Source organism: Bos grunniens, chromosome 2, assembly GCF_055505025.1.
Source record: "Bos grunniens cultivar Pamir isolate PY7600 chromosome 2, Bosgru_T2T1.0, whole genome shotgun sequence".
In the NCBI taxonomy this organism is placed as follows: Eukaryota; Metazoa; Chordata; class Mammalia; order Artiodactyla; family Bovidae; genus Bos; species Bos grunniens.
The window spans coordinates 92,354,403-92,367,111 of record NC_141166.1 but is presented as its reverse complement, the minus strand read 5'-3'; the positions used below and the strand labels follow the sequence as shown (position 1 = coordinate 92,367,111).

The following is a 12,709-nucleotide window of genomic DNA, read 5'->3' as shown; positions in this document are numbered from 1 at the left end:
AAAGAATTTGTTTTACTTTGTCACTGATGTGGTTATAGTAACACCCCCACCCCAACCTCTCTTGAGTGGCAGAAGCAACTACAGGCAACCAAATGGACTCTAACATTTTAATTTTACCAGGCTACATTGCAAATATATACAGGCCAATATCAAATTGTTTAGTTATGAAAATAATTTCTGGGGAGCTCAGTTGCTTCAAATCACGGTCTCAATTGTTCAGTAAAATCTTCCTAACTTAAAAAATATACCCACCTTTTTTTCCAATAGGTCCAATACAAAAAAGATTATGAAAAAGCCAAAGGGAAAATGGTTGGCTTCCAAAGTCTCCAAGATGATCCTAAACTGGTTCATTATATGAACGTGGCCAAAATACAGTCAGATCGGGAGTATAAAAAAGCCTATGAGAAGACAAAGACCAGACACAACACGCCCCATGATATGGTCAACATTGTGGCAGCTAAGAAAGCTCAAGATGTTGCCAGCAATGTCAACTATAAGCATTCACTCCATCACTACACCTACCTGCCTGATGCCATGGACCTGGAGTTGTCTAAAAACATGATGCACATACAGAGTGATGTAAGTGATGTTTATTCCATGAGACAGTCTCCCTCTAAGGTGGCAGCCTTGTGAGAGAACCCACTGCCTGGGGCACTCACTCCTCTCTTCCCCTTTTGCTGTAGAATGTCTATAAGGAAGACTACAACAACTGGATGAAAGGCATAGGCTGGATACCCATTGGCAGTCTGGAGGTAGAAAAAGTTAAAAAAGCAGGTGATGCCCTGAATGAAAAGAAGTACAGGCAACATCCAGATACCCTCAAATTTACCAGCATCGTGGACTCCCCAGTTATGGTCCAGGCAAAACAGAACACACAGCAAGTCAGTGATGTGAGTACAACAAAACCGAGCATGCAAGAGGATGGAGGGGCTTTAAAAAATCAGCTGGCCATTTTTATTCCCTGGACAAATTTGAAAATTTTATTCTGTTCCTTTTAGAATTATTATTTTATTTAAAAATAATAATTATAATTATTTTTACTTTGGATACTAACATTTTCTATTTTGCTTTTTTCCTTTTTTTTTTTTTTAAAACATCTTCCATTTTTAACTGCCTTGAAATTCTGTTATTGAATAAATTTGACATAGTACAAAACATTCTATTCTTAAATCCCCACATCTTATTGTGGCAAATTCATCATAGTCCATTCTATATAAAGATTTCTGTATTTGCTTTTCCTATGTAAAATATTAATACAGTGAAATAATACACGAGTAGTTGATTTTGCACCTCAGAAATCATCATACACAATTACTAGACTTTACTTATGTCTTGGCGGAGATTAGTAAATTGTTTGCCTGCCTGTCCATGAACAATGTATATGCTCTGGCTAAAGATAGATCTAAAGGAAATTTTGGTGTATAGAAGAGTAATAAAGGGACATCAAAAGCACTCACTCAGTAATTCAATGAATGAATGTTTTTGAATACTTTGCACTGTATTATGTGCTGATGATACAAAGATGGATGAGAATGAGTAGGATGTAGGATAAAACAAATACAGGACAAGAGTATAAGACAGAAGCATGGATAGAAACAGCATCACCATATAGACATGTTACAGGAGAGGCAGTGCTAAGTAGGTACAAGGGGAGAGAGCAACTCCTTGCCAGAGCCTCTCTGGCAAATAAGAAATGCCACTTTCCTGACAAAATGAAAAACATGACTGTCAAGAACTAGTGAATGGAAGGACAGTGAAGGATGAAGAATCCAGGATTATAACCAATTATTGAAGGTCTTGCATGCTAATTTATAGTCTGGACTTCAGTGGGTAGGTAACAAGAAGTTCTGAAGATGTTTAATCCATGGAGTTCTATAATGAGATCTGTGTTTTAAAAGTAATTGGCAAAAATTGCCGAGGTTATATTGGAGAAGGGAAGGATTGGAGGCAAGGAGATGAATTAGAAAGCTGCTACAGAAATTCAACAGAAGCCTTATTTGGGCTTAACTCAGGCAATAGCTATGGGAAAGGAAATGTTTAGAGGGTGAAATTAATGGGATTCTCAGAATGAGTAGAGATGGTTTCTGAAGGCAGTGAGGAAGAAGTGAAGATAGCTCTTAGATTCCTGCAAGGAATTATTTTGTATTTGGGTGAGGATTCATTTAGATATTAGTCATTTCAGATTTTACTTCTGATACATGTACACCAGTTTCCATATGGTATTCCACGCTAAAGAAGTGGAGGTATATACAATAAATGATAATCAAGAGATGAAAAATCTTCTTGAGATTCTGATTCTGTTTTAGTTTTAGAAAGTAAGCAATTTTTTTTAATTATCAAGAGGAGGACACAGTACAATTCCTACGCCACACATTTTGATGTCTTTCAGACATCTTTAAAATGACAAAATAGGGCAAATTTGAAGTGGTAAGTTTTTGCATATGCTAGATTTATATGTAAGCACCTTTACATTATGAGAAAATTATTATGTGCCTTACTGGTATGATTTATAATAGAAAGTTTTTTAGCAATATTGACTCATTCTAGCTAACTTTTTCTAAGAATAAAAAACAAACGAACAAAACACAAGACTGTAAGAACTACTAACTCTACTAACAAAAAAATGACTTTTTTCTGGCTTTAGTGAATTGTTTCATCCATGTTATGATTTCACATTTGAACTCATTTTTTATTCATTTCTGTCAAGCAAAGATTTCAATTTTCTTGGGATTTTTTTCTCTCCAATACAGAGGCTGTTGTGTTTTCCTTAAGATATCAAGATCTTGAGTTTCTTAAAATAGGAAGATGCCTTTGATCATTTTAAACAATAGAAATAGTGGGAGATTATGCCAAGAAAAACTCCTTTAAGCATGTGATTAATATATTTTCTTTTTTGTACCATCCATAATGCATTTTATTTTTGTGACTATGTGTTGCAGATCTTATACAAAGCTAAAGGAGAAGATGTGAAACATAAATATACGATGAGTCCTGATCTTCCTCAATTTCTTCAGGCCAAGTGCAATGCTTACAATTTAAGTGACGTAAGTATGGTTTGTGATGGGGTGTGAAATCCAGACCTGATAATAAAATAACAGAGTTTTAGAGTATGACAAGGCCTTGACAATTTAGGTCAATTTTCTCTATAACCCTGTTAGATCATACCTCATAATGATTGTTCTGAACTTCCTGAGTCGGCCTTTTCAAGTGTGGTGGTGGTGGTGGTGGTTTAGTCGCTAAGTAGTGTCCAACTCTTGCGACCCCATGGACTATAGCCCACCAGGCTCCTCTGTCCATGGGATTTTCCAGGCCAGAATACTAGAGTGGGTTGCCATTTCTTTCTCCAGGGAATCTTCCCCACTCAGGGATTGAACCAGTGTCTCCTGAATTGTGGGCGAATTCTTTACTCCTGAGCCAGTGTGTACTAGGACAACTCTTAGGGGATACCCTTTTTCTTTGTTTAGACCTCAACCCCTATTCCTCTCATTTTCCTAGTTTTGCACATGGAGGAATTTTTTAATCCTCCAGAAAAATAAGGATAAATGATTTTTTTTTTTTTTAACCAATAACCCTAAAATTTTTCAAGCTAACTACAGGTCTTCCTAGGATCTTTCTTTCATAAGATGGAACAATTTCATTTTCTCCAGTTGGTCCTTACATACTGTGGTTTCTAGAACCTTGATTACTCTCCTCTGGATCCATTCCGGTTTCTCAGTATCCCTCTTCAATATGTGCCTAAACCAGATTTGGGTGAATAATTAGTACGGAGTCTAATAATTTTATACTGTATAAAGTAGGACATTTTGCTAAAGTGACTTTTTTTTAATTGAAATATAGTTGATTTACCATTAGTGTGACTTCTCAAAACAGTGTGTGCTATAGGAGATTCTTCTAGCTTCTCTCTGGGAAAGAACAAAACAATCCCAGCTGTTGAGGAATCACTGTGGCTAATTACTCCACAGCATGCTGACATCTTGTTCCTTTTCCATCCCAGGTGTGTTATAAACGGGACTGGCATGATTTAATAGCCAAGGGCACCAATGTGCTGGGTGATGCTATCCCCATCACTGCAGCCAAGGCATCGAGAAACATTGCCAGTGACGTGAGTAAAAACTCTGGGTGAAATCTTGGTGGATTGCATTTTTTAAAGATAATTAAATGGGTGCTTGTTAAAGTGATACCACATTGAAAACAATATGTTGAATTAATGACATTGAAATTCTCCACAAATACTGCTTTGAAAACCTGTCACTTTTTCAATAATTTGTGATTCTTTTCAGTTGACCCCACTTGGTACAGCTGTCATAAATCTGAAAGCAGCTTTCTCCTCTGATTCATAGCCCAAATTACTTTCCTTGACACATTTCCCTCACAGCTCTCATTTGTTTTCAAGGAGAACACCCTGACAAGACACTAACATATTAAATTCAGATGACTGTCTGCATTATAACTGTATTAAGAAGGTTGAGAAGATGTTAGATAAAATGGATAGATTTTATAAACCAAATGTAAAAAGCCCACTTTTCTAGAATATAATTTTGATTTATTTCATCTATAGTAGAATTGATATCCATTTCATCTGTAATAGAAAAAAAAATACACTTCTTCCTATCATTGAAAAACAAAATTTTCCAAAAGCATGCACACCCATAGATTTCACTGTCATGCCATGTTCCAGTGGCTACAGTTTCTTTTTTAACTTTTTATTTTGTATTGTGGTATAGCCGATTAACACACAGTGTTGTGATAGTTTCAGGTCAACAGTAAAGGGACTCAGCCATACATATACATGTATCTATTCTCCCCCAAACTTCAAAGAGGCTACAATTTTGGTTTGAGACAAGAAAAGAAAGGAGCCACATATACAGAACATGTAGAAGATAGGGTATAAGAATTCTACAGCCTTCCAGCTAGGGCTGGTACTGAAAATGTGTTCCTCAAAGGTTTGCCCATCACTATGAAATCTAGCTTAAGGAGAAGTGAAAGTCTAAAATATGACATTATCATTTCTCTTTTTAGCCCTTACATAGAACTTTTTCTAATATGTCTAGAAATCACTGGATAATCCTTTTGCCTGCTAGACTGTTGTTTATAAATCAGTGCTTAAATGGCAGGAGCAGAGCATCTTCAGAGTTTGGGTAGATTTGAATTCTCATACATAAAAATTGAGGGTTTGATCTATTACCTGGAGTATAACTTAATCTATACCCCATTGCCAACTTTAGCTGTGAGAGACCTCGGACAGCAGAGCTTTTGCAGTTAGGTTTTTACTGACGGGGAAGGGCTCAGTGGTTTCTCCTGTATTCTTCAGTTCCTCAATTCATCTGCAGTGCTTCAGCAGTGAGCTTGGAGAGTAGCTGCTGAGAAATGGGGTTGGCTGAAAGCCCAGCTACTTACCTGCCTATGCGGCACCCAAGTTGATGGCCACTTAAAAGAAGAGGGTTTTTTGTAAACCATGAGTATAACCATCTTTCATGTAGAGTTCTTTAGAGTTTCTTCTGCACCTGTTGTATACATATCACTGGGCCAATCAGAATAGAAAACAAAAGTATTTCTAGTATTCTGTGATGTGAACTAACATGTTGGATTAGGAAAATTCACATCCTTGGAAAACCAGGAGAGATTGGTCTTATATTTTGGAATGTGTCATGTTTATATTAAGTATGAAAACTCAGTGGGCTTTATATAAAGTTCAACATGCAAATCATCTATAGAATTCATAACAAAGAAAAACTGGTCCTGAATTTATCATGACACTCATTTATAACCTAGCACTGCTGGAAATAAATGCTTTCACTCTAAACTTTCTCAGGTTGGAGGGTGTTGGGTGGAGGTTGTTAGAATGCATTTCTTGTGTAGTCTTTCAGAAAGTGATAATATTCTTTGTGTGTGAATATACTTGCTGCACCCAATGTTCCCAGTGCTTAGGACTCTGCTAACCAAATTCTTCCTCTGCAGTATAAATACAAGGAAGCTTACGAGAAGGCAAAGGGAAAGCAAGTAGGTTTTAGAAGCCTCCAGGATGATCCCAAGCTGGTTCACTATATGAATGTGGCAAAGTTACAGTCTGATCGTGAATACAAGAAGAACTATGAAAACACCAAGACCAGCTACCATACCCCTGGGGACATGGTTAGCATCACTGCTGCAAAGATGGCCCAGGATGTTGCCACCAACGTCAACTACAAGCAGCCGATACATCATTACACATACCTACCTGATGCTCTGAGTCTTGAGCATATCAGGAATGTGAATCAAATTCAGAGTGATGTGAGTATGTATAGTATAGCAGACCTAGAGATGTTCGTAATAAATGGGCGATCATTTCTTCCTATTTTAGTTAGACTTTGCAATACAATAAGATATTTGAAAAATGCACTTTAAAATACACAATCATTGAAACAGTAAGAAAGGCGTGATAGGCAAGCTGTGTTTTACTAGCTTTCTGTGTTCTCATCACAATCATTGATATCTGTATTAACTTATGGATCAAATATAGCACCATATTCTAATAAGTGTGGAAGCCACCTTGGTTCTCAACAAGAGGGAATGGTTGCTCCTGGTGGGCCTGCTTCAATGGTGATATGTACTTTCTGACTTCAAGAAAGTTTTTTTGTTTGTTTTAACTCAAAGTCACACTCTCATATATGTGTCTCTATATAGCGAGTCATCTGTAGTGAACCAGGAAGGTTTTGTGATCGCAGCATGACTCATGGAGAGCTATATGAGGAAGGTGTTTAATATTCAGGGCATTTACTGCTGCAGGAGCCAGGTTTTTGTGAAAATTGTCCTTGGTAAAAGGAAGAAATGGTGTTCATTTATTGTTGCTCAATGAGAATGTCTCTCACACTGAGATAGAGGGGCCTAGGTGAACAGTGTGGGTGAAATGCAAAAGTTGTGGAGTTTTCAGTGAAATCAAAGGGAAAGCCCAATTTATGGTCAAAAGAGGCACATTTTTTAAGCAGTACCTATGGAAATATGTGTCCTGGATTCCCTCTTGGAATGTATAATGCACGCTTATGACAGAGCTGCTTTTTCTTATGATCAAATTCTGAGTAAGAAGCTCTGTGGCAGACAGCCAAGAGAGCCACTGCAGAAACAAGCATGCTGACAGGCTGCTCTTCCTTCCCCCTGGATAGAATTGCAGATTTCCGGAACGTCCCTTGAGTGTGCTCTAGGATATCTTCTCATCTGAGATTACTCTCTTACAGAATGTATATAAAGATGAGTACAACCACTTCTTCAAGGGCATGGGATGGATACCAATTGGTTCTCTGGAGGTTGAGAAGGTCAAAAAAGCAGGCGATGCATTAAATGAGAAAAAGTACAGACAGCACCCAGATACCATCAAGTTCACAAGTGTGCCTGATTCCATGGGCATGGTTTTGGCTCAGCACAACACAAAGCAGCTGAGTGATGTAAGTGGTTTCCCCTCAAATGGTTTTGTCTGTGAATAACCCCATGACCAGCTACTCCACCGTCCTTCTTAACTCAATCCGTGAGCGTGCATCTGTGTTAGTAAATCAGCTGCTTTCAGAGCTATATTCAAAGGGTTTTACCTTTGAAGCAACTTGAGACTTCAAGAAGAACAGGGAGGAGAGAAGGAAGATGTTCCAAGTTTGCTTTATTTTCCAAATGTGGAGAGTCTGTGTTGTTCATAAGCAGAGCCCAGATTATCGATGTGAAAAGAAATTATCACTATTATCATCTGTGACCTTGTCTGAATTGCAAACCCAAGATATTTATTGCTCTGAGTTGCAAGAGTTCTACCTAGGTAAATGAGAAGAAGGCTAATTAATATCTTAATCTTTTTGCCAAAAAAAAAAAAAAAGAAAACTATAGCCTGATATTCTGAGAGGCCTCTAGGGAGGGGTGAAGTAGTTTACTTTCAGAGTCATCTGGAGTTTCCTTTCTAAGCTATCTGGACCCTTTTTCTTAGTCAGAGGCTAATAACAATGCTGTGTTTCACCTCATTTGATAAGTTCAGAGTCATGTTATGATACCTCCACCAGAAAGAGAGTGGTAAGTAGAAAACAAAGGAGGGAAGAAATTATGTGTGTTTGGTCCCAGATATTTGAAGACGGGAAATACATTCTTTGGCTCGGATTTGAGGGTTAACTGTGGATTTTATTTCTCAGACCAGTTCCACATTACCACAGATGTTTCAAGATTAATTCAATTTTAGTGGCACTAAAGGGTGTAGATTCTTGCAACTTCTCTTGTACTGACAAAGTGTCATTTTTCCCTGTGTTTTTCCTGTTAGCTAGGAAAACCCTACACTCAGTTTATGAACTCCCTGTCCCAATAAATGCCATCAAATCTCCTTAGTTACTCAAGCTTGAAACCTGGCAGTCACCGCTGACGCCTCGCTGTGTGAACCACGCGTCCAGTGCATCTGCTGGGTTCCCGCCCCACTCTCTCAGCCATCCTGTTGCAGCACTTCCGTCTTTCAGGGCCACCAACCCTAGTTCTAGTCCCCATCTGTCTCATGTGGACAACTACAGTAATCCATTATCTGGACTCCCTGCCTGAGGTCCCACGTGACAACCAAAAAGACTATCTTAAAACGTGAATCATGTCCTTCTCATACTTAAAGCCTGTTAGTAACTTCTCCTCGAACTCAAAATCTAAACTTGTTAACTTGGTTGAAATGAAAAGGCCCTCAGCTCTGTGGCCCTGCCCTCCTCCTGTCTAATCCTTCTGGGACCCCCTCAGAGCCCTCTGTGACCTTCAGTCCCTCAAGCTGGCTGTGCCTTTCCAGACCCCGGACTCTGAATGCTCCTCTTCTGCCCAGACCCTTCCCCTTTCTTCATGTTTGAGTATCAGTGGTACCTTTCTAGAGAGCCTTTGATGTCCCCTTTTGTTTCTTTCCTGAAGTTATTTTATTTACACCACAAATTCTAGCTCCATCTTGCAGTTTGTTTTTTCTGTTTCCTCTCCAGGACTATAAACTCCAAGGTCAGCTTTTATTTATTTATTAAATAAACTTGAACACTTTAAACCAGGACCTACCACACTGCCAATTGCCCCACACCATTGTGCAATAAATATTGGTGGAATGAGTGAATGAATATGTCTGTCAACACTCTCTCTGCATGATAGAGTAGCTAAGTGCCTTGTAAATGGAAAAACACAAATGATAGTCTTCCTTTTTAAAAGAACATGTCCTAGATGAAACTTACATTATGTTAGCTAACACGGTTTGCATGCTGCCTCCTTGTTTTTAGTTGAACTACAAGGTGGAGGGAGAGAAAGTGAAGCACAAGTACACTATGGACCCCGATGTGCCCCAGTTTATTCAAGCCAAGGTCAATGCCTACAACATGAGTGATGTGAGTATTTGGCTGGGTGCCTGTCTTAGTATTGCATCAGGGGCCTCCCCTTTCCAGCTCTGTGTAATTCCAGCACTGAGAATTTTAGAGGAAGCCAACTGAGTGTGGGCCCTTGAGTCTGTTGGAGAAGATCATTGACAGGACAAGACTATCGGGTGATCCTGGAGCTGGACCTGGGCAATTGGAGGCTCCTTATCCCACTCCTATCCCACAGTGGGAGCCATTTTCAAGGACGCGGCCTTGAGAGACCAATGTGTGGTTGAGACCACTCGGGACTGAATCTAGTTGAGGCCTAAATAAACTAGTATGGCTCTGGTGGGCAGTTGCAAAGATTTGTTTGTCTTGTGACTGCCCAAAAACACTCACTAAGTTCCCTTGTTTATTAAACCTGTCACCTACCAAGCTGGAGAGTTTAGCCTGTTTCTTAAGTTTCTCCTTGCCCTCCCTGTATGGGGACAAATTTGCAAATCAATAGACTACAGATTGGATTCTTATCATAGAATATGAGGCTAGAGGTAGCATTCATTTCACTTAACGCAGACTTTTCCCAACTGTGGGCCATGATTCATTAGCTGTTAAATCAATCTAGTAGTCTGTGTTCCATTTTTTAAAAAGTGAAAGAAATTGGGACAAACAGATTGGAAAATCAGGAGTGCACAATCTGTAGTAATTGTAAGTATTGCTATCTCTGACTTTTGGCTGTTTGTTAAACTTCTAAAAATGCTCACCACAATTTTCTTTAGAAAGTCTTTTTTTGTATATGACTAGCATCTCTCTTGGATACTTAATTAGTGGTGATGTTTAAATGTACTATTATGAATTATTTCATTTTGCTTTTAAATCATATTGGTAAATTCTAATTTAAAGACATAATCAAACCTGGATAAAACCTGTTCATTTCTTAAAAGATGACTTAGTCATTCTTCCTAACATTTTAGACTCTATTTTATTGCCAAATAAACAATCTTTAAGTACTCATTTTTATGCTTTTGGTTTATTTAAAACCTTTTCCCTAGTTTTATAAGTAATATTTAAACATTAAGGTTAATTAAAGCAGGGTAATACTATGTCTGAATTTTTTATTTTACTATCCACATCTTTGTGTAAGTTTAAAATGCTTCATACAAAAATTACAAGAAAATAAAAGCATTACATGCTTATTATAGAAAAATTGAAAAGTATAGAAAATTATGGAAAAATTTGTATTGTTATCCCACATTCAAAGCATTACCTTTCCACTGATTTTTTATACAAACATATACATTTTTTTACAGCAGTTGAGATCATACTGTGTATATAGTTTACTGATATATTTTTTAAAAAGAATCTAATAGATCGTGAAAAGATGAACAAAGAGCCCTAACTCTGAATTTTTTAATAGTAAGGGATATATTATGACGATTTTGGCATCCTGTTTTTAATTACGTCAAATATTAAAATAATCTTTCCTTTTTTCCAAGTCTCATTATAAAGCAGATTGGAAGAAAACCCTTGCTAAGGGCTATGATTTGAGACCAGATGCCATTCCCATTGTTGCTGCAAAAAGTTCAAGGAATATTGCTAGCGATGTAAGTCTAATTTGAAAGTAGCAAGCTTTTTTTGTATTTTACAAATCTTTACATGGTGTATGAGGTTATATGAGCTATATTAGAAAGCAAATAAAGGTTGTAATATAAAAATATTTCCTAATATCTTATGTACCAATTTTTTTATCTTGCTTCACTTAAAAATATTTAAAAGCTCAATTCAGTTACCAAGGATAGGACTTTTTTAAACTCTGAAATACTTGAAATTCTCATTATTATTATTATTATTATGAATGTGAAAACCACTTTTTATTTGGATTTTGTTAAGAAAAAAAACCTTGGTATACTGAAATATCACTAAATCAAAAAAGTCTCCCATTATTTTAAAAGAATACAATATTTTATAATTTCCATAAAGAAAAAAATCTGGTGACTTATGGAAAACCAGGAAGAATTATAGATTAAATGACAGTATTTTAGTTTTCTGTCATGAGTTTTATGCTTATTTACTTAATTTACTTTTTACAAATTAAGTTTTATTTTCTATATAAATTGATTTGATGCCTTGATATAGTCGAAACATATTCATTTGGAGTCTAGTATGCTGACTCAATGGACGTGAGTTTGAGTGAACTCCAGGAGTTGGTGATGAACGGAGGCCTGGCGTGCTGCAATTCATGGGGTTGCAAAGAATCGGACATGATTGAGTGACTGAACCGAACTGATGCTAGTTTTTATAATGTCTTTGCTGAAATTTACTCAGGATCATACAAATATGTGCTCAGTTGCTAAATTGTGTCCAACTCTTAGCAACCCCATGGACTGTAGCCCACCAGGTTCCTCTGTCCATGGGATTTCCCAGGCAAGAATACTGGAGTGGGTTGCTATTTCCTTCTCCAGAGGATCTTCCCAATCCAGGGATTGAACCCAGGTCTTCTGCATTGGGAGGCAGATTCTTTACCACTGAGCTACCTAGGAAACTTATTCACTGGAGTCTAGTATGCTAATTTTTATAATGTCTTTGCTGAAATTTACTCAGGATTATACAAATACTTACTTAGGTAATACAAATTAATCAAAGAAACATAGTAAAAACTATGTACACCAAATCCTTAATAAACTTTTTAGGAACCTTTGAGCATATTCAGAGAACCTACTTATGTCTAATCTAGATATAAGCTGTGATTTATTCCATTTTTAATTATCCCCAGAGTATATCCCAAGACCGTCCATTGGAAATATTTTGGTAGTTGTTTATTTAAAAATACTAAAAACTTAGATGTTACATAGATTCAGTTTGTCTATTGCTTAATCTGTGATATAAATTCAACTGAACACTTTCCTACAGTCGACCCTATCAAACTTCCATCTGCCCTTCTTTTTCATATAGTTCAAATATAAGGAGGCCTATGAGAAAACCAAAGGCAAACAAATTGGATTTCGCAGTCTTCAGGATGACCCTAAACTGGTTCACTTCATGAATGTAGCCAAAATGCAGTCAGATCGTGAGTACAAAAAGGGCTATGAAGCCAGCAAGACCAAGTATCACACACCTTTGGATATGCTCAGTGTGACAGCAGCCAAGAAATCTCAGGAGGTCGCCACCAACACCAATTATAAACAACCCTTCCACCACTACACCCTGCTGCCCGATGCCTTGAATGTGGAGCACTCCAGGAATGCGATGCAGATTCAGAGTGATGTACGTAGCATTCATCAGATTGTCAGCATAGAATGAGTTGGCCATGTCTACTGGTGGCTCACTCCATCCTAAACCTGGCTGGACTCACTGTAATTAGGGATCCTCTCCAGAATTGGGGATTTTAGGATTTTACTAACTTGAACTGTACA

The 12,709-nt window shown here is 37.5% G+C and overlaps 1 protein-coding gene across 45 annotated transcripts in view; it reads left to right on the top strand.

The window, feature by feature from the left end:
• Positions 1-12,709, top strand: part of NEB (nebulin) — a 220,940-nt gene that overhangs the window by 46,694 nt on the left and 161,537 nt on the right. For all 45 annotated transcript variants that reach the window (XM_086353306.1, XM_086353298.1, XM_086353272.1 and 42 more), the window contains exons 33-41: positions 268-579; positions 684-890; positions 2,940-3,044; positions 3,995-4,102; positions 5,959-6,270; positions 7,212-7,418; positions 9,228-9,332; positions 10,793-10,900; positions 12,249-12,560. In XM_086353306.1, coding sequence (XP_086209432.1) covers positions 268-579; positions 684-890; positions 2,940-3,044; positions 3,995-4,102; positions 5,959-6,270; positions 7,212-7,418; positions 9,228-9,332; positions 10,793-10,900; positions 12,249-12,560 — 1,776 coding nt within the window. The remainder of the gene's footprint in view (positions 1-267; positions 580-683; positions 891-2,939; positions 3,045-3,994; positions 4,103-5,958; positions 6,271-7,211; positions 7,419-9,227; positions 9,333-10,792; positions 10,901-12,248; positions 12,561-12,709) is intronic.